Source organism: Dasypus novemcinctus, chromosome 12, assembly GCF_030445035.2.
Source record: "Dasypus novemcinctus isolate mDasNov1 chromosome 12, mDasNov1.1.hap2, whole genome shotgun sequence".
Classification (NCBI taxonomy): domain Eukaryota; kingdom Metazoa; phylum Chordata; class Mammalia; order Cingulata; family Dasypodidae; genus Dasypus; species Dasypus novemcinctus.
In genome coordinates this window covers 112,008,715-112,032,501 of record NC_080684.1, presented here as the reverse complement: position 1 = coordinate 112,032,501, position 23,787 = coordinate 112,008,715, and the positions used below count along the sequence as shown (strand labels likewise).

Sequence of the window (23,787 nt, the reverse complement as noted above, 5' to 3'; positions counted from 1 at the left end):
TTTTGCTTAAAGTCTACTTCGATATTATTATATGAACCCCAGCTCTCTTTTGCTTACTATTTGTATGGAATAATTTTCCATCTTTTTACTTTCAACCTATTTGTGCTTTTGGATCTAAATTGAATCTTATAGACAGCATATAGTAGGCTCATGAGTTTTTAAAATTCCATTCCACCGATCTCAGCCTTTTGATTGGAGAGTTTAATCTATTTAACAATCTATTTTGAATTAATGTCAACTTAGTTTCAGTAACATACATGGTCTGGCTTCCTATATTCCCCAGCACTTTTTGTTCTTCACAAATTATACCTTCATACATTGTGTGCCAAGTAACATAGATTTATAACTCTTTTTTATGCATGTGTATCTTAGATTATGTAAGAAATACATAGTAGGATTATAATCCAAGAATATAGTTAAAACCACATTTCTGTTACACACCCATGTAGTTACCTTTACTGTGCATGTTTCTTTCTTTAGATGCTTCAAGTTACTGTCTAGTGTCCTACCCCCTTAGCATTCACTGTTTGGCAGATTTAGTGCTAAGGAACTCCAGCTTTTGTTTATCTGGGGTGTCTTAATTTCACTCTCTCTCTTTTTTTAAAAAAGATTTATTTACTTATTTATTTCTCTTCCCTTCCCCTCCCTTCCACCCCGGTTGTCTGTTCTCCGTGTCTATTTGCTGTGTCTTCTTTGTCCGCTTCTGTTGTTGTCAGCGGCACGGAAATCTGTATTTCTTTTTGTTGCTTCGTCCTGTTGTGTCAGCTCTCCGTGTGTGAGGCACCATTCCTGGGCAGGCTGCACTTTCTTTCGCGCTGGGCGGCTCTCCTTAAGGGGCACACTCCTTGCGCGTGGGGCTCCCTATGCAGGGACACCCCTTCGTGGCACAGCACTCCTTGCGTGCGCATCAGCACTGTGCATGGGCCAGCTCCACACCGGTGAAGGAGGCCCGGGGTTTGAACCGCGGACCTCCCATGTGGTAGACGGATACCCTAACCACTGGGCCAAGTCTGCCGCCCTCGCTCTCATTTTTGAAAGATGTTTTTACTGGATATAGAATTCTTGGTTGACGGTTTTTGTTTTTTCTTTCAGCACTTTAAATATGTCCTCCCATTGCTTTCTGAATTGCAGACTTTCTGATGAGAAATTAGCACTTGGCTGTCTGTGATGAGCTGCTTGCAGGATTCTCTTTGGCATTTCACAGTTGGATTATAGAAAGCATGGCCCTCTCTCAGTGTTGATTGTAATTGGAGGTGTTGACATTCTTGAATGGGTACTTCATGTCTTCTCATCAGACTTGGAAAGTTGTTGGCCACATGAGCAGTGACGAGGCGGGAGCAGGTGCATGTGGCCAGTTCTCTGTCTGCCGCCGGCTCGGCTGCCTGGGGCACCAGCGCCTCCCGTCCTGGGCATTCTGCTCTCGCTGGGAAAGGCTCCACCACACCTGCACCACCGGACAACTTGGGGTCATTGTCTCGCTGATGGAACCGGTCCCCAGTGAGCTCTGGCTCTTCAGCGAATTGCCTTTTGTTTCTGCTTTTGTTTTCTTGGTGGTAATGCATATTTAACATAAATTTTGCCACTTTAACCATTTTTATGGTTACTCTGGCTGTGTTGTGCTTCATCACCAACTTCCTCAGAAACTGAGACTTCCACCCAGACAGAAACTCTGCCCCCATTGGACTGTGCCCCCTGCCTGCACCACTCCCGTACCCTCGTCCCTTTCTGCCTCTGGATTTACTTATTTTCCCTTTCACGGAAGGGGAATAGTACAGTACTGTTCTTTTTTGCTCTATAGTATCTGAAAAGTTGTTCAAACGAAGCTGTTCAAGCGAAACGCTGGGGTTTTTCCTGTGGGGAGGGAGTTGCGGAGCGCCAGCCCCGGCCTCCCCCGGGTGTGGCTTGTGGGCCTGGCCCTGGCAGAGGGTCCGCAGACCCCCAGCCGACCTTTGCCCCGCGTGTCCATTTGACCAAGCATGTCCATTGCCCCCAGGAGCTGCAGCGGCTGGAGACTGAGCTGGGCCGGCCCCCCGAGCGCTGGAAGGACACCTGGGACCGGGTGAAGGCTGCCCAGCGCCTAGAAGGCCGGCCCGACGGGCGTGTGAGCGGGGGCGGCGCAGGGGCCTGGGAGGGGGGGGGCGGCGCAGGGGCCTGGGAGGGGGGGGCGGCGCAGGGGCCTGGGAGGGGGGGGGCGGCGCAGGGGCCTGGGAGGGGGGGGGCGGCGCAGGGGCCTGGGAGGGGGGGGCGGCGCAGGGGCCTGGGAGGGGGGGGGCGGCGCAGGGGCCTGGGAGGGGGGGGGCGGCGCAGGGGCCTGGGAGGGGGGGGGGCGGCGCAGGGGCCTGGGAGGGGGCGGGCGTGTGAGCGGGGGCGGCGCAGGGGCCTGGGAGGGGGGGGCGGCGCAGGGGCCTGGGAGGGGGGGGGCGGCGCAGGAGCCTGGGAGGGGGGGGCGGCGCAGGGGCCTGGGAGGGGGGGGGCGGCGCAGGGGCCTGGGAGGGGGCGGGCGTGTGAGCGGGGGCGGCGCAGGGGCCTGGGAGGGGGCGGGCGTGTGAGCGGGGGCGGCGCAGGGGCCTGGGAGGGGGGGGCGGCGCAGGGGCCTGGGGGGGGGCGGCGCAGGGGCCTGGGAGGGGGCGGGCGTGTGAGCGGGGGCGGCGCAGGGGCCTGGGAGGGGGGGCGGCGCAGGGGCCTGGGAGGGGGCGGGCGCCCCGCGGCTGCTGCGGCCTGACGCGGCCCCCCGCAGGGCACCCCCGGCTCCCTGCTGGCGTCCACCGTGCCGCACCACCGCCGCTCGCTGGGCGTGTACCTGCAGGAGGGGCCCGCGGGCTCCACGCTCAGCCTCAGCCTGGACAGCGACCAGAGCGGCGGCTCCTCGGCGTCCAGCTCCCGCCAGGCGGCGCGGCGCAGCACCAGCGCGCTCTACAGCCAGTTCCAGACGGCGGAGAGCGAGAACAGGTGGGCGGGGCCGAGCCGGAGGGGCGGGGCTGAGCCGGAGGAGGGGGCGGGGCTGAGCCGGGGGCGGGGCTGAGCCGGGGGGGCGGGGCTGAGCCGGAGGAGGGGGCGGGGCTGAGCCGGGGCGGGAGGGGGTGGGGCTGAGCCTGAGGGGGCGGGGCTGAGCCGGGGGCGGGGCCGAGCCGGAGGGGCGGGGCCGAGCCGGGGGCGGGGAGGGGGCGGGGCTGAGCCGGAGGGGGCGGGACGGGGGCGGGGCTGACCGGAGGGGGCGGGGCTGAGCCGGGGGCGGGGAGGGGGCGGGGCTGAGCCGGAGGAGGGGGCGTGGGACTGAGCCGGGGGCGGGGAGCGGCCGGCGGGCGTGGCGCCGCGCTGACCGCCCGCAGGTCCTACGAGGGCACGCTCTACAAGAAGGGGGCCTTCATGAAGCCCTGGAAGGCGCGCTGGTTCGTGCTGGACAAGACCAAGCACCAGGTAAGCCGGCGCCGAGGGGCGGGCAGGGGCGGGCAGGGGCGGGGGGCTTCCTTGCCTGACGCCCTCCCACGCGCAGCTGCGCTACTACGACCACCGGGTGGACACGGAGTGCAAGGGCGTCATCGACCTGGCCGAGGTGGAGGCCGTCGCACCCGGCGCCCCCACCATGGGCGCCCCCAAGACCGTGGGCGAGAAGGCCTTCTTCGACGTGAAGACCACGCGCCGCGTCTACAACTTCTGCGCGCAGGACGCGGCGTCGGCGCAGCAGTGGGTGGACCGCATCCAGGGCTGCCTGTCGGACGCCTGAAGGGCCGCGGCGCAGTCGCCACAGACCACTAGGGGGTGCGCAGCCCCCTGCCATGTTTACAGGCCCCGCCCCTCGACAGTATTGAGGCTCCGCCCCTGCCCTGGCGCCCGGACCCCCGGACCCCCGGATCCCCGGACCCCCAGACCCCCAGACCCCCAGACCCCTGACCCCGGCCCGGCTTCCACTGCTGCACGGCGTCCTGTGCGCGGCCCCACTGCCCCGCGACGGGTCTATAAAGAGCTGACCGCGCCTGCTGCCTCGTGTCCAGACCGCAGCCCCCAGCTGCGGAGGCGCGGGGGCCGCTTCTGTCCCAGGAGGGGCTTCGTCAGGCCCCTGCTTTGATTCTGGGGGCTCCTGGGGCCAGCACCGCCTGGGAGGAAGCCCCCTCCCTCCTGCCGAGCCCCAGGACGGGCGGCTGCTACCAAGGAGGCTCCCAGACGCGCCATCGAGGCGGGTCAGGTGGGTGGGCCGGGGAGCAGGTGTGGGCCACAGGGGGTCCTGGGCTACGAGGGCGTTGGGGCTGGGGGAAGGGTCGGCATCCGGCGCCAGTGCGGGGAACGTGCCGTGCAGGGTCAGCGGAGCCACCTTGGCTGCTCCTGCACCGTCTGCAGTTTAGGTGCAAGTCGCCTGGCGGCCGGGCCGGTGTGAGTGGGTGGTCCAGTCGGGCGGCGCCAAGGGGGAGGACAGGCCAGCAGGCTGCGGTTGGAGCCACGGTCCACCTAGTGCACGTGTCCAGCCTCGGGCCCCTCCCCCATGCCTGATGTTTGGACATGGGGTGGGGGGTGCTGGACGGTGGAGCCAGGGGCCAGACTTGCCCGGCAGCCCTGGTCACCAGACAGGGCCAAGGCCGGGGGACTTGATGGGGTCTTTCCTGGGGGTGGACCCTCCCCGGAAGACCCTGCCTCTGGCTGCATGGGGCGGGGAGATGGTGCTGCGGGTGGAGGGGGCGGGCAGGGGCGGGATCCGCGCTCAGCCTCGCTTCTCCCGGTCAAGTTTGACCCCGTCATGTCCCAGGGGCCCCACATAGGACACGCGTTTTCAGGAAAACGACCACCGTTTTATTGGGAGTTGGGCCAATGCCCTGGCAGGACATCAGAATGTTAAAAATGGACTCCACGTAAAACCATTTTTCGGGCTCCCCAGGACGGCGCAGGGATGGGCAGGGCTCGCGCCCCTAGCGCCGCCGTGCCAGGTGTGAGCCCACCGGGCCGAGGGCTGTTCCTGTCTTAAGGCAGTTGTGCCAGGCTGGGGTCAGTCTCAGCCTCCGAGGTGCGTGGGGCTGGTGGTGTCCGCAGCCTGACCTGCCCGGCTCCAGGGCCTCCGTCCTAGTCCACAGGATGGGAGGCCTATTGCCCTGGCACCATACAAAGTGCAAAGCGCGCGGTTCTTCCTGCGTTCATTAAAAAGTAAAAGCAGGGCCTGAGCCCACAGACGTCCACGTCCACGCGAGTCGGCCAAGTCTCGTGGCTCTCGGGCCGCCCGCCCGCTGTGGGGTTTATTGCTGTGTGTGGAGCGGCTCCCGCCAGGGCGCGAGTGCAGCCGACGGGCCACCGTCCCCCCGCGGAGCCCCCGGGGCGGGCCGGGTGCAGGACCGGGCGCCTGCCCAGCTGCCTGCGTTACCAATGCAGCATTTATTTGAAAATAAAATTTAAAAAGACGAATTGCATTGCCAGGTAGTTTTCTTGATTGGGGGACACAGCTGGCCCGCGGTGCGCTGTGGTCTGCGGCATCAGACGGAACCGTTGACGGCGGCTCCTGTCGGCCTGCGGAAGGGGCGCCGGCGGCTCCTGTGACGGCGGGGGGCAGCGCTCCCCTCGCCCTGGCCGGACCGCCTGCTCACCTGTCCGGGGTCGCTGTCCCTAGGGGGGCTGCTGTGGGGGCCACCACGGCCGGGAGCGCGGTGCCTTCCGCAGGTGCAGGAGCTGCGCGGGCAGACCTGTGTGGCAGGCGTGGGCGCCGTTGCGGGCCAGGTCCTGGTCAGTGCGGCCCCGGCCCCTGCGCCCGCGCCCCCGCTGGGGCTGCTCTGCGAGCGCGGGGGACCGGAAGGTCTCGGCCAGCCGCGGCTCTTCTGGCCACGGCCCCGCCCTCCGTGGGCCCCGCGCGCACCCACCTGCCTGTCTCGCGAGGGCCCCGCTGACCCCAGCTCTCCTCAGCAGCACCTTCGCCTGTCCCTGGAGCGCGCCTGGGCCTGTGCCCCACGCGAGGGCGGCCCGCGAGCCGCAGACTCTTCCCGCACCCCCGCCTCCCGCCGCGGGTTTGCTCATCTCCGGGCCTGTGAGCCCGTGGGGGGTGCGGGGAGCCCCTGACTTCACCCGCCGCCCCCGGGGGCAGGTCGGGGGGCTCTCGGCCCCAGCTGATGGGGCGGGCGCCGGGAGAATGCCGTTCTGGGCGGTTTTACGCCGGGTCACGGCCTCAGCGCAACACGCAGACAAGAAGAAATCGGGGGGCCTTGGGGACTTCCGGTGCGCCCCAGGGGCGCCGTGGACGCCAGGCCCGGAAGTGGGACGCAGGAGATAAAAATCTTCTCAGCAAAGGGAACAGTAAGAGAAGGAAAGGGCAAGCTGATGGAAGTATTCGGGCCCTGTATCCAAAATATGCGAAGAACTCTAAACCACACTAGGAAAAGGACCCGATAAAAAACGCGCGAAAGAGCTGGAGGCTCCGGTCGCCGAGGCCCGGCCCCAGCAGCGAGGAACCCAGACCAGCCCGGCCCCCCGGGCAGCGCCCGCCGCGGACAAACGCCGCTTCCCTGCCTGCGCGACGCCGGGCGACCCGGGCCCCTAACAGCCCCTCCCCAAAGGCCTCGAGGCGGCAGGGGAGTAGCCCGCGGCCCCTGCCCGCCCGGAGCAGCGGGAGTGAGAGCGCCGGAGGCGGGGAGAGCGGGCGTGTGGCCCGGGGCGGAGCGCAGCCCCTCGCCCTGCGCGCCTGCGAAGCCGGCTCCGGGAAGGCGGCTCGTCCTGGAGGAGACCCCTGTCCTTTGAAGACCACGCCCCGTGCGGGCTGCCCAGGGCCCGGGAGTGGCTGGGGTGGGGCCGGAGCCGCAGGGGAGTGGGCGTCAGGGGCGCCTGCCCCGGCTGCTCTGGGGGGGGCTGCTCTGGGGGGCCTGCGGAGCCCCCGGGGTCACTGAGCGACAGGCGCCGTGAGCACCGGGCAGCTGCCAGCGCGGGGCGCCCCCGCGGGCCCCGCAGCCCCTTCTGGGGCGGGAGCAAGCGGCGCTCCCCGCAGAGCGGCCTCACTGCGCCCGGAGCAGCAGGCCGTCGTGGCGCCTTTCTGAAAAGAGGACTAAGGCTCTGAACCTTGAGAAGCATTAAGCGACCTTCAGAACCGACTCGGGCCTTACGTCGTCTTTAGCCGGAGAGCGGCCACTTGGACACAGACCCAAGGAGCCGTGGGCCCGGGCCTGCCGGGCCCCGACGGGCCCTGACCCTGCCTTGGCCTCCCTGCGGCCGCAGAGGGGACGTCCGCGCTGCTCTGCTCGCCCTTGCTTCTGTTCATGGAATGAAACCATGTCCAGCGTCACCTGGACCTGAGACCTGGGGCCACCAGGCTGGAGCTGCTACGAGGTGCAGCAACGCCAAGCGCCCCAGCGGAGCCTGCGTGCGACCTGCCCCAGCCCCCGGCCCACACGTGTCCCCCTGTGCCCAGCGGCCGTGTCAGCCCCCCGCGTGCCCTGCACACCTGTACACGAGGGTCCCCTCTGTGCTGGCCCCTGGGGTCGGCATGGGGGTTGCCTCCGGGACGACCCCCGCCCTCTCCTGCGCATCATCCTTGCTGTCCGAGCCCCCCGAGGAGCTGCTGTCCGAGGCCACCAGGGGCGCCTTCCTGGGGACACGCGTGCTCCAGGCACAGGGGGCAGCCGGGCTGACTGAAACACAAGGGAAGCCGTGAGGGCCCGGGCGGGGGCCGGGCCCAGGGGCTCCCTGGGAAGGCGCCGCCGCGCCCACGCCCTTCTGCAGCCTCTGTAGCCCAAGCCCGCCTGCGGCGCTTGGGGCTGGCTGAGTGGGGGCGCCTTCAGGCCCAGAAGCGGGGAGCCCGAGGGCTGGATGGCACGGCCTGTGGTCAGTCCAGGGCAGGCCACTGCCCCGCCCGCTTGTGCCTCTCCACCAGGGCTCCAAGTGCGCACGCTGCTGCGTTCCACCGCGACACGTGGCCCCAGCGCCCCCACCCTGCCCTCGCTTGCGTGCACCCTCCACGTACAGGCCTCGGGGCACTGGCTCCCACTGCCCTCGGCGTCCACGTGGTGTGTGTCCACAGGAGAGCTGCACCTGGGGCCCGCCTCAGAGCTGGGGACAAGGACCGACCTGAGAAGTGCAGACGGCCTGGGGACACCCCCACCTGCCCCCTGCGCGCCCCACGTTACCAGCAGCACGGCGGGAAGTCAGTGAGCACTGCCCAGCCTTGCTCCTCTGGTGCTGAAGCGCTGGGGGCACTGGCCGGGCAGGCGCCAGAGCCCACGTCCACTGCAGCAGTGGGCGCTGGTGGCACTGGGCTTGTCAGCTCACCAAGTACTGCTGTCCTCCGGGCCCCTGGGGGAAAGAGGGTGCATCCTGGGGGCTGTGGGTAAAGTGGGGTGCCTCTTGGTCCCCCAAAGCATTGCCACACAGCCGTAGGGTGTCTGCGGCCACTCAGAAGAGGTGGCGCGTGGTTTCTGAGCAACAGCGACACCCACAGGACACTGCCCCCTCCCTTGAGGGGCCGGGGCCTCTGCCTGCTGGGCTGGGGGGCACACGGGGTCCTCGGGGCTGGTGGCAGAGGCACAGGCGAGGCCCTGGGAGGAGGCGCCTGTGCAGTTTGCTCAGAGGGGCTGGCAGGCAGAGGGGGTGGCTGGGCCAGACCCTGACCCAGGGCCAGACTTGAGCAAGGCGGCTCGGCTGGACACACCTGGCCTGGCCTCGCATCTGGCACTTCTGCGTCCTGAGCCGGACACGGGGCCTCGGTCAGCTGTGCTTCCAGCTGCACCTGTGGGCGGCTCCTCCCCAGGGCCCCCCTTGGGCTGCCTCACCCTGAAGGGGCGCTCCACGTCAGTGGGTGCCGGCGGGTGCTGGGGGAGCCCTTGGCCTGCAGCCACCTGCACCTGTGCTCAGAGCCCTGCGGCCCAGACAAAGCCGGCCCTGAGGTCCTGCAGGAAATGGGGGGGGGGGCGCTTCCTGACAGCGGCCTGGTGGGATGCTGACTGCCAGCCAGCCGGGAGGACATGGCTGAGCGCGTGACAGGGCAGGCACAGGAAACCCGTGTGCGCAGGGCCGAAGCGTCTGCCTCCAGCACCTGGAGTCGCCCACGGAGCTGGGGGTGGCCAGAACGTGGAAAGCCCTGCCCTGCACCCCAACACCTACCTTCTTTCTGCGTCGTGGCCGGTGGGCAGGGGCTGCTACACTCCCTGCCTGGAGAGGCGCCTCCTCCCGGAGCAGCCCTGGTGGCTTCTGCGTGCCCAGTGCCGTCCTGGCCACGCTCCGGGCTGATCTTTGAGCAGCTCTTGGGGGCCTGGGGAGCTCCGAACCTGAGGGGCAGCACGGTTGGGGCCGCACGCGCCTGGCCTTCCCACCCAGACCCGGCACGCACGGCCCACGCGGGAGCTGCCTGGGGCTCCTTTGGCTGGGGCGGCACACGGCACGGGCAGAGCCCAACGGGCCAGGCAGCGGGCGGGCCCACACCACACACCTGGCTCTGGCCACGGCCCGGGCCAGGCCATCCGGCCCCCTGTCCTCCCAGAGGTCGTCGTCGTCCTCGGGGTCATCAAAGGGCTGGATGTGGTCACCGCAGCAGGCCTCAAACAGAGACGCGTGGGGCTGCGGCGGGCCGTGGCGTGAGGGGCCTGGACAGGCCCGGGGCAGGTGCGGGCGGACGAGAAGGCGCAGGCTCCGCAGGGCACCCCCCGCCTGCCACACGCACCCGGGACAGGCCGAGTCCCTGACCTCCTCCTTCCTCCCCCTCCCCAGCCCCCCACTTGCGCCTGTCCCCTGGCGGGCAAAGACTCTGCTCTGGGCACAGGTGTCCTGCCAAGGGGGAGCAGTGCCGCGACGCCCAGGCCACTTACGCCGTCGTCCTCGGCATCCGTGTGGAAGTTGATCTCCGCCACCCTGTCGAAGGGCATGCTGCGAGGGAAAGGGCGGGCACTGGGCCACTCAGCGGGAGTGGCGTGGACTTGCCGGGGGCTGAGTCAGTGGGGCTGTGGCCCAAGGGCCCGCGCAGGGACGGTCGGTGTTCAGTGTGCAGATGCCGGGAGGCACAGCTGCAGCCCCTCACAAGGTCACGGCCAGTGGCCGGGGGCATGCTGGGGTGAACGGAGGACTGGGGTCCTGGGGGCAGGGGGCCTGGAGCTCCGTGCAGGGACGGGAAGGCTGAGGCCGGTGAGGAGCAAGGCCGGAGCAAGAGCAGGCGCCTGTGGCCATGCCCAGGACCTGCCCGTCCCCCAGGGCGCGCTGGGGGTGGGCAGGGCCAGACACCGAGGCAGAGGGGAGAGTGGGGGTGGCCAGAGGCTTCCGCCCGCTCACCTCCATCCCTGCCCTTGTGCCGTTTGGTTTCTGGGGGCCTTGGGGTTGTGCAGCCTGGAGAAGCTGCCCCAGGCTCAGCAACCCCCCCCCCACCCCCCTCCGCGAGGCTGCTGCAGGGACCCACCAGGTGCCACAGGCAGAAAGTGATTTAAAGTTTACCTTTATCTTAGGTAAGACAGACATAACTGGAAAAACCACTTCATCCACTTTAAAGTGGACACTTCTTGGCCATTAAGTACTTTGACAGTATTGCAACTTTTACCTTATCTATTTCCAGACTGTTTTTATCATCCCAAACCAAAACTCACCCTCATCTAGAGGAACTCCCACCCCCCTCCCTGAACCCTAGTAAGCACCATCCTTGCTCTGTCTCTAGGAATTTGCTTATTCTGAGTATTCGTACAAAAGCAGTCACCCTTATTTCTCTCGCGCGAGCTCCTCCGGGCTCACCCCGTGGTGGCAGGGGCCTGCCCTTCACTTCGTCCTGCGGCTGAATAACACGCCACTGTATGGACAGCCCATCTGTCGATGGACACCAGGGCTGCTGGCAATTGTGAGTGATGGACATTGGTGTAATAAAGTGCTTTTGTTGTAAAATCTAAAAACCCACTGCCTGCTACGAGATCCTCAAGGTACTTCCCTATGTTTTCTTGTAAAGGTTTTATAGTATTTGCTCTTATACTTAGGTTGTTATCCAATTTGAGTTAACTATTGTATGTGGTAAGACGTCGGGTCCACCTTCATTCTTTGGCATGTGGATGCCAATTGTCCAGCACCATTTGCTGAAGACTGTTCTTTCCCCTTCGACTGGACTTGACCCCTTGTTGGAAATCCGTTGGCTACAGCTGTGTCTTCTGTCCAGTTTGGGTGCCTTTTCTTTCTTCCTCTTGCCTACTTGCTCTGGTTGGAAATTCCAGCACAGGGTGAGTTCCAGTGGTGGCAGGCAGCCTTGTCCTCTGTCTTAGGGGGAAGCTTTCAGTCTTTCATTGTTGAGAATGACGTTTGCTGTGGGTTTTTCATAAATGCTCTTTATTTTGAGAAAGTTCTCTTTAATTCCCAGTTTTCTAAGTGTTTTTTATCAGGAAAGGATGTTGGATTTTTTTGTGGAGGATTTTACTCTTTGTTTGAGTTTTGCTGAAGTCCTCAACTTTAAACTAACCCAAAAGGAATTTTTATTCTATTAAAATAACCCTAACAGATTTTGGAAGAATTTAACTTGACAACTGACATTGTCAAATGGCAATACTCCCTGACTGGTCTACTGATTCATATAACCTCAATTAAAAACCCAGCTGTCTTCTTTGCAGAAATGGACATGCTAATTCTAAAATGCATATAGATTTGCAAGAGACCTAGAATAACCAAAATAATACTGGAAAAGGAGAACAAAGTTGGAGGACCCATACTTTCTGATTTCAAAACTTATATAAAGCTACAGCAATTAAAACAGTGTGGTGCTGGCATTAGGATAGGCACATAGACCAATGGAATAGAGTTGAGAGTTTGAAAATAAACCCTCACACTTGTCATCAAATGATTTTCGACAGGGGAGCCAAGTACTCTCTCTGGAAAATGGGGAAAAATACTCTCTTCAACAAATGGTGCTGGAATGTGGAAATCCACATGCAAAAGAAAAGTTGGACCTTCTACTGCACACCATATACAAAGATGAACTCAAAATGGATTAACAATCTAAATGTAACAAGAGCCGAAACTATAAAACCTCTTAGAAGAAAACCTAGGGGTAAATTGTCATGACTTTGGAGTTGGCAAAGGATTCTTAGATATTACACCAAAAGTATGAGCAACAAAAGCAAAAATAGATAAATTAGACTTCATACAAATCAAAAACATTTGTATTTCAAAGGATACCATCAAGAAAGTGAATAGACAAGCTACAGAAATGGAGAAAATACTGGCAAAGCACATATCTGATCAAGGACTTGTATCCAGAATACATAAAGAACTCGCAATAATAAAAGGACACTCCAATTAGAAAATAGGCAAAGGATCTGAAGAGACATTACTCCAAGGAGGACAAATGTCCAATAAATGCAACCTCATTACCATCACGGAAATGCAAATGAAAACCAGAGCTCCCAGTACATGCACACGGATGGCTGGAGTCAGAAAGGCGATAAGCGTAGCAGTGTAAAACGGTGTGGCGAGTTTGGGAAAGAGCCCAGCAGTTCCTCAAGTGGCTAAACACAGGCTCGCATAACCCATAACTTCCCCTCCTAAGCCTGTAACCAAGAGAAATGGAGCACAGGTCCACATAACACGTGTGGGTCAGCGCTCCCAGCAGCACTGCGACAGCCCAAGGGCAGACACCGATGTCTGTGAGTGAGCGATGGGTAAATGAAATGGGCTGTATTCCTACAATGGTTTATTCAGCCACAAAAAGGAATGAAGTTCTGATAAATACTAGTGAAAGAAGCTAGTCCTCAAAGTCCACACATTATATAACTCTACAAACTGTCCAGAGTAGAGACAGTAGATGAGTGGTGCTTAGGGCTGGGGGGCGGGAAGTGGACAGATACAGGCTTCTTTTTGAGGGGAATAAAATGTCCTAAAATTGTGGTGGTTGCACATATCTGTGAATTTACTAAAAATCACTGAATTGTACACTTTAATGGGTGAATTGTACAGCACATGAATATCTCAATGAATTTGGTTTTTAAAAATCATGGACTCAGAGATGTATTCACCAAATGCAATGAATGTCTCATGATGATGGAGGAGATTGTTGTTATGGGGGGAGGAGTGGGGTGAGGAGGGTGGAGGGTATATGGGGACCTCATATTTTTTTAATGTAATATTAAAAAATTTTAATGTAATATTAAAAAAATAAAGACAAAAAAAATGTAAAAAATTTTTAAAAAAGCAAAAATCATGGAGCAGATGTAGCTCAGTGGTTGAGTGCTCGCCTCCCATGTACGAGGTCCCAGGTTCAATCCCTGGTACCTCCTTAAAAAAAAAAAACACAGACAATAAGCACCCTGACAGTAAGGAGCTGAGAGGCGTATGCAGTCCCCCCAGAGCGCCGGGTGGGGGCGGGGCCGGCCGGGCGCAGCTTCGGCAGGCGTGTGGTGTCACGGGGCTCAGGCTCAGCACACGAAGCCAGGCTGGCTGCGGCCACAGGCCTGAGGACTCTGCTTGTTTTAGTCAAACCCACCTCCTTCCAAAAGGGGTAACTGGGAGGGAAGCGTTGATGCTGGAAGGAGGACAGGGCGTGGGTGCAGGCTCCCACCCAGATGTGACGTGCTGATGGCCACACGCCCCACCGGCCGGGAGGCACCCTGGTCAGGCCCCCGTGTCCACCGTGCTGCCCAGGGCTGCACTCACCGCTGGGCAGCTTCTGGGCCTCTGCACCTGGCATCCTGCCAGGGCTCTCACCTAAGTGTCCAAGACTGGGGCGACCCGGGCTGACAGCCAGGGGGAACTCACTTGACGCTGTCGTCTTGGTCAGCGAACTCCTCATCGTTGAAGCCAAACTGGTCCACAAAGCTGGCCGTCATCCGCTGGACCTGGTACTCGGAGAAGGCCTGCAGCAGGAGGGGCTGAGCACCGTGAGGCGGAGGCTGCGCTGTCCAGGCACGGGCCCTGCCGCAGCGAGGCCGCCTTCTGACCCAGCCTGCGGGTCGTGTCGCACGGCCCCTCGCTCCCCGAGGGGCCAGTCCCCCTTGGCCTCGGCCCCGCCCTCACAGGCTCCTCCCCCGGGGGGCAAGCCACCTCTCTCTGTTGCTGTCCCCCTGGGTCTCCCCAAGCCCCGGGCAAGAGGCTTTGCAGTGGCTGGGAGGGCCCAGGTGCGTGGCCACCACTGCACCCTCACCTGCTGCAGGGACAGCTCCTGGGGGAAGGCACCGTCAATGTCCTCATCCTCGCTGGAGGAGTGGAGGTGGGTGCTCACCTGTAACAGGCCAGGGGAGGTGAGGGGGCTGGGGGTGGGCCTGGGGCTTGCTGCCCCGTGCCGCTGTGGGTCTCGACGGTCCTGGGAGGCAGGGGGTGTTGGAAGGGCAGGGTGCATGTCTGGGCTGTGAGAAGCTGCCGCGAGGGTGAAGGCACCCACCACAGGCCACACCCTCCCTGCCCTCGGAGGCCTGGGCGCACAGGCACCCCAAGCCTCGAGAGGCGCAGGGAGCACTCTCCCCCGGACGCCTGCCTTGAGGTCACAGCAAAGCGCCTGTCCTCGGTGGCTTTGGGCACATCCCAGAGAGCACGCGGGGCCCCCGGAGGCTGCAGTCCCAGAACAGTGTGCCCCACACGGGCCGCCCCCGCCTCCGTCCCCCACAGGACGCCGCGCCCAGGGGTTGCAGGCAGCCCCTCCGACGCCGGGGGAGAGCGGCGCGGGCCGGGCGGTCCGCACCAGGTCCACGGCGTTCCTCCGGTTGGCCTCGGGCAGGGTGTCCTCCACGAAGCTGTCCCAGCGCCTGCGGCAGTCCTCGGGGAGCCCTGCGAGCGAGCGGAGCGAGCGCCCTTCAGCCCCAGGGCAGGGCTGGCACCCAGGGCAGGGTGGGGAGCAGAGGGCTGGGAGGGGCGGGTGCTGCTCTGGAAGGCGCCCCAAAGGAACCCACGGCAGCCCACATGAGCTGGATGGCAAGACCGACCACCCACCCAAGCACCCAAACCATTCTGCAGACCACGGGCACCGCGTCCACTCAGAGGCCCTGGCCCTCGCCCCACCGTGCAGAGGAGCGGGTGGCGGCAGCTGTGGCGAGGGGGAAGACGCGGCCGGCGTCCTGGCCCCGTCCGGAGGCCCCTCGCTGCCAGGGTCTCTCTTGCCGGCGGGCGCAGCCCCGGTGTCCGCCGCCAGGCCCACCCGCACTCACGCACCCAGCCAGCCTGGAGAGCTTCGGGGCTGACGGCGCACCTTGGATGGCCTCAGCGGCGCAGGCCTGCGCAGGGCCCCTCTCCAGGCTCTGCACCACCGCGTTGGCGATGCGGGTAAGGTGGCCCATGTTCCCGCGCCGCCTTCCTCCTGCGGCCCTGGAAGGACCTTCGCGTCAGCCCCAGCGCCGCCTGCTTCCCGAAGCCCCTCCCGGCAGCCCCCCGCGGTTGTGTGGGGCAGCGGCGGTAAGTCCAGGGACGCCCTCCATGGCGCCCTGTGCAACACAACGTGCCAGCCGTGGCTTTGCTCGCTGTTCCTCCGCCCTGGGTCAGGCCTCCTCAGCCCTGCCTGGACCCCGGCCCGGGCCCCTCCCCACGGCACCACCCGCCCCCCGGCCTTGCCTCCTGGACTCTCAGGAGCGTCCTGAGTGCGAGAGGCTCCAGCCCACCCTTCAGCCACGAAGCCCTACGAGATGGCGCTCCACGCGCCCGTTTCAGATGAGCAGACACCCAGAGGCGAGGGGTCTGCCCAGGGGAGCAGCTGCGGAGACCACCCCACGGCCTTATGGGCCCCGCAGGGCCCATGCCCAAGACCTGCTGCCTGGGGTCCCCAGCCCATGCCAGCGCTGGACGCTACGTTTAGGCAAGGAGGCCACCGCTGGCAAGTCTGGAGGGGGTCACTGCCGAGCAGGTGCGGGCCCTGCCCCCTGGCTGCGCGTGGAGAGCCCAGGAGGGCCAGGAAGGAAGTGGGGGGGCCAGGAAAGAAATGTCTTCTGGGGTGGGGCACTCTGCCCCAAGACCTGCCACTGGCCCTCCCCGGCTGCCCCCCAGCAGAGCTTCTACAGCAGCCCTTGGGCACAGGGCTGTGCGCCCTCCCTTGCCCCCTCCCAGCTGCGTCCTGGGCACACAAAGCCAGGAGCCTCCCAATTCCACACAGCCTGGACCCCACCCGCACTGCTGGGCACACCCCGCCCCCGCACGGCCCCGTGGGTGCTCACGGTGCAGCGCCCAGAGCGGCTCTTACTGTGTGCGGTCGTTGGCTTCCCAGGCTTCCAGAATTCTCTGCACCAGGCAGCACTTCTGGAACAGCTGGGGGGACAGTGGTGCGAGCTGGCTGGGCCGCGGGCCTGCAGCCAGCAAGGTGCCCCGGGGCCTCTGAAAGTCCAGAGGCAGGAGCTGCCCCACAGCTCCGAGGACACCCCGGCCGCCTCCTGGCCCACCCTGCACCCTCCTCTCGGCCTGCAGCCCACGGCCGCTGGCCACCTCTGGTCACTCCCCATCCGCCGGGTCCTGAGCACTTTCTCTGGTCTCCAAGCCCGGGACAGGCTACTTCCAATCCACTTTCCAGAGGCCCCAGTCCCAGGAAGTGCTCTCGAGACTGCTGAGCTGCTCCTCCACTGCCTCTTCCTCTGTGCCTCCACACGGTGGGGACCAAGCCCGGGACACAGCACCAGATTCCAAAGCGGGCGGCTGCCCCCACCGCAGCTGGAGGCCCAGCCGGGATGCCGCTCGCGTGCAGCTTGGGGCATGCCCAGGGCCCCTCCCCGCCGGGGCTGCAGCGCAGCAGAATGACCAACTGGGCACCAGCGCCGCCCGCCTCCTGCCACTCCGTGGCCCTGGCAAGCTCTGTTTGCAATTCAGAGCCCCCGCAGGTAAAAGGCGATCCAGCCCACTGCCTGGGTGGGCTGGAGGAGGCAGGGCGCTGCCGCGCCACTGCTGCCATCCCTCCCCCTCCTCACGGTGGGCTGCACCAGGGGCCAGCAGGGCCCGGCGTCCACTTACGTGGGTCACCATCGTGCCCTCGGGGCGGCCGGCAGCAGGCTGGGGGGTCTTGGCACCCCCGCTCGCGGCCTCTCCGGCCTCTGCTCGCTCTTCCTGGGCCGCGGGGGAGAGAACAGCTGCTATGCAGAGTTCCACTTGCAAGTGCAGGAAGTTGTTCCAGGCATACTTGAAAAACAAGTCCTGGGGTGCAACGGGGAGAGGAGGGCCCGCTCAGGCTGCTCCCCGACAGGGTGCCGCCGGGTGCCTCGCACATGTCCGGAATGCGGTCTCCAAGCCTCCCCAGCCGCCAGTCTCTGGACAGGCCGGGCTGGGTTTTCGGATGTCTCCTTGAGAGCTGCCTTTCCTGAGAACCGGCTGGGCCTTCGCTAGCTTCCCTCCCACAGGCCGTTTCTTATCTCATTAACTCCTGCTCTCATCTTTCTACTGCTTCTTCTTACTTTCTTTGGGTTTATTTGTCCTTAGAAGCTTAACTCATCCATTTCTAGCCTTTCTTCTCTTCCAGTGTAAGTATTTAAAAGTGTAAAGTCCACTCCAGCTGCGCGCTATGCATGTTGATGCGGAGTCACTCTTACTACTGTTCAGTCCTAAGGATTTTTCATCTTTGCTGTGACTGACTTGGACCCTGACTTACTGGGAGTATCTTAAGTTCTTTATCGCATGGGAATCACGTTCCTGCCGAGTCCACACCTGCACTTTCCACCACACAAACCATGACGCGCAAGGGTTGGCCCCACGTGGGGACAGCCCAGGTCACCAACAGCGGACTTTCCCAAGAGTCGTGGGGACCCAGGTCAGGCAGCACGGGCTGGAGCCCAAGAGGAGCCTCTGGGACGCGAAGGCCGAGCCGGGGGCACTGCGCTCATGCACCCCCTCTTCCAGACCAAGGTGGGGAGGCGCCGCCTCTCTGTGAGCATCCACCAAGTGCTCCGTCCAGGCTGGCTTGCTTGGAAGCCCCAAGGCCAGTGTGCACGGCACGCTCTGGCCTCCCGAAGGCCCCGGCTGTGGACACACTTCATGCATCCTGCTGGGCGGGCAAGGCCTGGCTTCCTGCATATCCCCGCGGGAACAGCACATACATACACCGTCAGAGCGGGCATTCCTCTCCTCTACTCCTTTTTCACAAGAACAGAAGCATGGCACCCAAACGCTCTGCCACAGGGACCACTCCTGCCCCTCCCTCCTCATGCAAATCCCAGGCAGTGCAGCCCACCCCCCATGCCCTGGCAGGCACCTGGGCCACCCCCGTCACTGTCCATCCAAGGCAGCGCTCCAGACTGTCTGGCTACAGTGGACACTACAGGGGCAGCTGCAGCCAGCACGAAGAGCTTTCGGAGTCCACAGATGACACACTGCCCTGCTGGCCTGACTCCCCTGGCTGACCATCCACAGGGCTCTCCATGTATGAGTCACTCCTTGGTCCTCACAAAGTGGCAATAAAGACCTGCTGCGCACCTGTGGGGGGGGTGCGCACGTCCGCAGCACGCATCAGTGCAGGTGGAATGGCTAGACCAAGGAACATCCATTTGTGGGTCACGAGACTTTTCCACAGGGCCTTCCAGTTTGGCAGTGTAACCTCCACCTTATCCATTTTCAGATTATTTTCATCATCTCAAACCAAAACTCAGACTAAAAATAACGCCCCACTCTCCCTTCCCCCAGCCTGGTACCCACTATTCTACTTTCTGTGAATTTGCCTAAAGTGTTTCATATGAGAGAAATCAGACAATACTTGTCCTTTTTGTCTGGCGCATGTGACTCAACGTGAGGTCTCCAAGGGCCATCAATGTTGTAGCGCCTCCAGCACTTCACTTGTTCCTCTGGTTGGATAACACTCCATTGTGTGGAGAGACCACATCTTGTTTCTCCATTTATCGGCTGATGCACACCTGGGCTGCTTCTGGCTTCTGGCAATTTTGAATAACGCTGCAGTGAACACTGGTATCCAAATACTTGTCTGAGACCCTGCTTTCCATTCTTTGGAGTACACCGAATTGCCAGGTCACATGGTGATTCTGTTTAATATTCAGGATGTGGCAGTTTGAAATTATTTATGAATCCCCAGAAGAGAAAGATGATGTTTTTCAACTAGTCTATTCCTCCGGGCATGATACCCTTCGGTTGCATTAAATTCAGATGAGGGCCTTTGGTTAGATCATTCAGTACGATCGATTCAGGGCTTCTGACTGGACCACGGCAGTGAGGCGGGCTCAGGCGGGGTCTCTGCCCCCTTCCTGGGTCTGAAATAAACCCAGAGACCCAGACAGAGGAGGAGGAAGCTGCCACAGCCAAGCTGCAGAGAGAAGCCCCAAGAGGCCAAAGCGCTGAGGTCCAGAGAGAGGGAGAGGCAGCGGGGAGGGCTGAGCCCTGGGCCAGGCGTGCCTGCAGCTGCGGAGAGCCAGGCCTCAGCAGAGCCCGGCGGCTGCCACTTCGCCACGTCCCGGCGACAGCATCAGCAGTAGCTGACCTGGGTGAGAAGTACCTCTTATGATGCCTCGATCTGAACTTTTCACAGCCTTGAAACTGTCTTTTACTCCAAATAAATCCCCTTTATATAAGCCAATCCATTTCTGGTACTTTGCTTCGGCAGCCCTTTGGCAGACTAAATCACCAAGAAAACACCAAACTGTTTTCCACATTCCCAACAAGTGAACAAGGGTTCCTATTTCCCCTCATCCTCGCCAACACTTATTCTCCATTTTATTAAATAATCGTCATCCTAGCAGGTGTGAAGTGGTATCTCGTCGTAGTTTTAATTTGCATTTCTCTAATACCTAATGATATTGCGTTCATCTTTTCATGAACATACTGGCCATTTGAATATCTTCATTAGAGAAATGTCTATTCAAGTCCCCGGCCCATTGAAAGGGCTCCCTTGCTGACAACCAACTGGCCAGAGATGTGCGGACTTAACTCTGGACTCTCATTTCTATACCAATGGTCTATATGAAAGTTTTAGTTTTCCACCATTGAGTATGATATTTGCTGTGGGTTTTTTTATAAATGCCCCTTATCGTGTTGAGTAGTTCCTTTCTATTCCTAGTGTTTGGAGTGTTTATCATGAAAGTGCGTTGGATTTTGAGAAACTGCCTTTTCTACATCGAGATGATGTATTTTTTCCTTCATGAATTAATGTGGTATATTACATTGATTGGTTTCCTTATGTTGCTCCATCCTTGCATTCCTGGAATAAATCCCACTAGGTCATGGTGTAAATCCTTTCAGTACACTGGGATACTTGAAGCTTTTTGTGGACCCCAGAAAAGACCATGCTTCTGGAGCAATCCATTCCTGTGGGTGTGACCATCTGATTGGACTGGATTTGGATTTGGTTGGGGGCCTTTGACGGGACGGCTCAGTGAGACAGGGCCCAGAGTGGGTCCTGGTCCTCTTGCTGGAGTCCTTCCTAAACGCGACAAACATGCAGAGACACACAGAGGAGAAGCAGAGACAGAGAGGAGGAGCCCAGGAGCTGCAGCAGAGCCCGGGAGAGAGGAAGCCCTGGAGAGAGCAAACGAAGCTGAAGCAACCAGACCTGGAGGAGAAGCAGAGGCCTGTGTGCCTCGCCACGTGGGAGGAGCCCAGGATCGCCTGCAATTGGCCTTCAGTGGGACAGCGTCTCTGATGATGCCTGGAGTTTGGACATTTTTACAGCCTCAGAACTGTAAGCTTTTAACCTAATAAATTCCCATTATAAGAGCCAACACATAGGAGCAGATGAGGCTCAAGCAGTTCAGCACCTGCTTCCTACATTGGAGGTGTCTGAATTCAGTTCCTAGTGCCTCCTAAAAACAAAACAAACAAACAACAAGCAAACAAACGAAAAAAACAACTCAAGGGAGATGTGGCTCAGTGGTTGAGACCAGCTTCCCACATATGAGGTCCTGGGTTCAATCCCCAGCCCTGGTACCTCAAAACAAAAACAAAAACAAAAACAAAAACAAAAACAAAAACAGCCAACACTTTTTCCGGTATATCTTAATAGCTTTTAGCAAACAAAATCATATACCGTTGGATTCAGTTTGGCAATATTCTGTGGGGGATTTGTGCATCTATTTATAAGGGATATCGATCTGTAATTTTCTTCTCTTGTGCTGTCTTTTTTTTTTTTTTTTAAGATTTATTTTTATTTATTTAATTCCCCTCCCCTCCCCCGGGGGTCTGTTTTCTGTGTCTTTTTGCTGCGTCTTGTTTCTTTGTCCGCTTCTGTTGTCGTCAGCGGCATGGGAAGTGTGGGCGGCGCCATTCCTCGGTAGGCTGCTCCTTCGCGCTGGGTGGCTCTCCTTATGGGTGCACTCCTTGCGCGTGGGGCTCCCCTATGCGGGGGACACCCCTGTGTAGCAGGGCACTCCTTGCGCGCATCAGCACTGAGCACGGGCCAGCTCCACACGGGTCAAGGAGGCCCGGGGCTTGAACCACGGACCTCCCATGTGGGGGACGGACGCCCTAACCACTGGGCCAAAGTCCGTTTCCCTCTTGTGCTGTCTTTATCTGGCCTTGCTATCAGGGTAATGCTGGCCTTGTAGAATGAGTTAGGAAGTCATCCCTCCTCTTACATTTTTTGAAAGAATTTGAGGATTGGTGTTAAATCCTCTTTACAGAATTCAGCATTGAAACTATGTTGGTTTAGAGCTATGTACCCTAGGAAAACGTGTTCTTAATCTTAACCCATTCCTATGGGTGTGGACCCAATGTAAGCGGGACCTTTTGGTGAGGCTACTTCCATGAAAGCTGGGCCCACCTGAATCAGGATGGGTCTTAATCCTATTATTGCAGTCCTTTTTAAGCAAAATGAAATTCAGATGCAGAGAAAGGGCAAGCCACAGGAAGAAGAAAAGGCAGTAGAACCCAGAGAGGCAACAAGAGGTCGCCATGTGCGCTGCCCTGTGGCAGGAGAGCCACGGCCTCGGAGTAGCTGGCAGCCCCGGAACGCCTCAGTCTTCTGGGTGAAAGCAGCACTTGGACGATATCGTGAATTTAGACTTCTCCAAGCCGCAAAACAGTGAACCAATAAGTTCCTGCTGTTTAAGGCAACACACTGCATGGTATTTGTTTTAGCAGCCAGGAAACTAAAACAGAAACCATCTGCTCCTGGATTTTCCTTTGTTGGGAGGTTTTTGATTACTGATTCGATTTCATTACTTATAACAGGTATGTTGAGATTTTCTGTTTCTTCTTGAGTCAGATTAGGTAACTTGTATGTTTCTAGAAATCTGTCCATTTAATCTATGTTTTCTAAATTGTTGGCATATAACTGTTCATAGTACCCTCTTATAATCCTTTTAATTTTTGTAAAGTCAGTAGTAATGCCCCACTTTCAATTGTGTCCTCTGTCAGTCTGACTAAAGGTTTGTTGGTTTTACTGATCTTTTTGAAAACCAATATTTGATTTTGTTGAGTCTGTTTTCTTTTCTCTATTTCATTTATCTCTGTTCTACTTTTTATTTTCCTTCTACTAACAATTGAATTTGATTTTCTCTTCTTGTTCTTTTTCTTTAGGTGTGAAAAAACTATTGATTTGTGATATTTCTTCTTTTTTGATGAGGGCATTTAGAGCTATAAATTTCCCTGGGCACTGACTTAGCTTCATCTCATAGCTTTTGGTATATTGTGTTATTGTTTTCATTTGTCTCAAGATATTTCCTAATTTCCCTTGTGATTTCTTCTTCGACCGACTGGTTGTTTAATAGTGTGTTGTTTAATTTCCACATATTTGTACATTTTCCAATTTGTGTGTTAATTTCCACATATTTATACATTTTCTAGTTTTCCTTGTTATTTTTTTTTTAAAGACTTATTTATTTCTCTCCCCTTCCCCCCCGACCCCAGTTGTCTGTTCTCTGTGTCTATTTGCTGTGTCTTCTTTGCCCACTTCTGTTGTTGTCAGTGGCACGGGAATCTGTGTTTCTTTTTGTTACATCATCTTGTTGTGTCAGCTCTCCGTGTGTGCGGCACCATTCCTGGGCAGGCTGCACTTTCTTTCGCGCTGGGCAGCTCTCCTTACGGGGCGCACTCCTTGCGTGTGGGGCTCCCCTACGCGGGGACACCCCTGCGTGGCACGGCACTCCTTGCACGCATCAGCACTGCACATGGGCCAGCTGCATACGGGTCAAGGAGGCCCGGGGTTTGAACTGCAGACCTCCCATGTGGTAGACGGACGCCCTAACCACTGGGCCAAGTCCTCCACCTTTCCTTGCTATTGATATCTAGCTTTATTCCATTGCGGTCTGAGAAGTTACTCTGTATGATTTCAATATTTTAAAATTTTTTAAGATTTGATTTGTAGCCTAACGTAAGTTTGTTCCATGTGCACTTGAGAAGAAAGTGAATTCTGCTGTTGTTGGCTGAAGTGTTCCATGTATGTCCACTAGGTCTAATTGTTTGACGGTGTTGTTCAGGTCCTCTATTTCCTTACTGACCTGAATAGAGGTTCCATCAATTATTGAAAATGGTGTATTGAAATCTTCAACTATTATCATGGAATCTCCTTTCAATTCCATCAAGTTTTGCTTCAAATATTTTGGGGCTTTCTCACGAAGGGCACGCAAGTTTATAATCATTATATTGTCTTGCTGGGTAAAACCTTTCATCAATATGTAGCATCCTTCTTTGTCTCTTGTAATCTTGATTGAGTTGACATATATTTTGTCTGACAATAATACAGTCACTGGCTCTCTTTTGATTACTGTTTGCATGGAATATCTTTTCCTACCCTTTTACTTTCAACCTTTTTGTGTCTCTGTATCTAAAGCATGTCTGTTGTAAAAAGCATATGGATGGATGATGCTTTCTCATCCAATCAGTCTGTCCTTGCTTTAACAGGGATGTTTAGTCAGGGAAGCCTTTTTAAAAACACAGATTTGTGGCCTGTAACCTGGAGATTATTGTGCTTACCGTTTTGTTTGATAGTGAAAAATCAGAACTGGCCTAACTATCTTACAAGAGGGATTGGTTTAAATAAATAGT

The 23,787-nt window shown here is 59.0% G+C and overlaps 2 protein-coding genes across 41 annotated transcripts in view; one reads left to right on the top strand and one right to left on the bottom strand.

The window, feature by feature from the left end:
* Positions 1-5,385, top strand: part of SBF1 (SET binding factor 1) — a 38,241-nt gene extending 32,856 nt beyond the window's left edge. For all 25 annotated transcript variants that reach the window (XM_071219127.1, XM_058309038.1, XM_058309023.1 and 22 more), the window contains 4 exons: positions 1,994-2,101; positions 2,738-2,949; positions 3,330-3,417; positions 3,494-5,385. In XM_071219127.1, coding sequence (XP_071075228.1) covers positions 1,994-2,101; positions 2,738-2,949; positions 3,330-3,417; positions 3,494-3,724 — 639 coding nt within the window. In that variant the 3' untranslated portion in view covers positions 3,725-5,385. The remainder of the gene's footprint in view (positions 1-1,993; positions 2,102-2,737; positions 2,950-3,329; positions 3,418-3,493) is intronic.
* The window catches only part of PPP6R2 (protein phosphatase 6 regulatory subunit 2), a 139,944-nt gene continuing 120,916 nt past the window's right edge, over positions 4,760-23,787 (bottom strand). For 5 of the 16 annotated variants that reach the window (XM_058309050.2, XM_071219138.1, XM_071219128.1 and 2 more), the window contains 13 exons: positions 16,825-17,004; positions 16,067-16,131; positions 15,086-15,201; positions 14,582-14,667; positions 14,048-14,125; positions 13,663-13,760; positions 9,759-9,816; positions 9,383-9,510; positions 9,058-9,221; positions 8,085-8,250; positions 7,922-8,007; positions 7,403-7,589; positions 6,936-7,211 (listed from right to left, as the gene is read on the bottom strand). In XM_058309050.2, the coding sequence (XP_058165033.1) occupies positions 7,061-7,211; positions 7,403-7,589; positions 7,922-8,007; positions 8,085-8,250; positions 9,058-9,221; positions 9,383-9,510; positions 9,759-9,816; positions 13,663-13,760; positions 14,048-14,125; positions 14,582-14,667; positions 15,086-15,201; positions 16,067-16,131; positions 16,825-17,004 (1,563 nt within the window). In that variant the 3' untranslated portion in view covers positions 6,936-7,060. Of the gene's footprint in view, positions 5,488-5,564; positions 5,661-6,934; positions 7,212-7,402; positions 7,590-7,921; positions 8,008-8,084; positions 8,251-9,057; positions 9,222-9,382; positions 9,817-13,662; positions 13,761-14,047; positions 14,126-14,581; positions 14,668-15,085; positions 15,202-16,066; positions 16,132-16,824; positions 17,005-23,787 lie in introns of those variants that run through there. The other 11 variants (XM_071219134.1, XM_071219137.1, XM_071219129.1 and 8 more) reach the window with 8 other exon arrangements.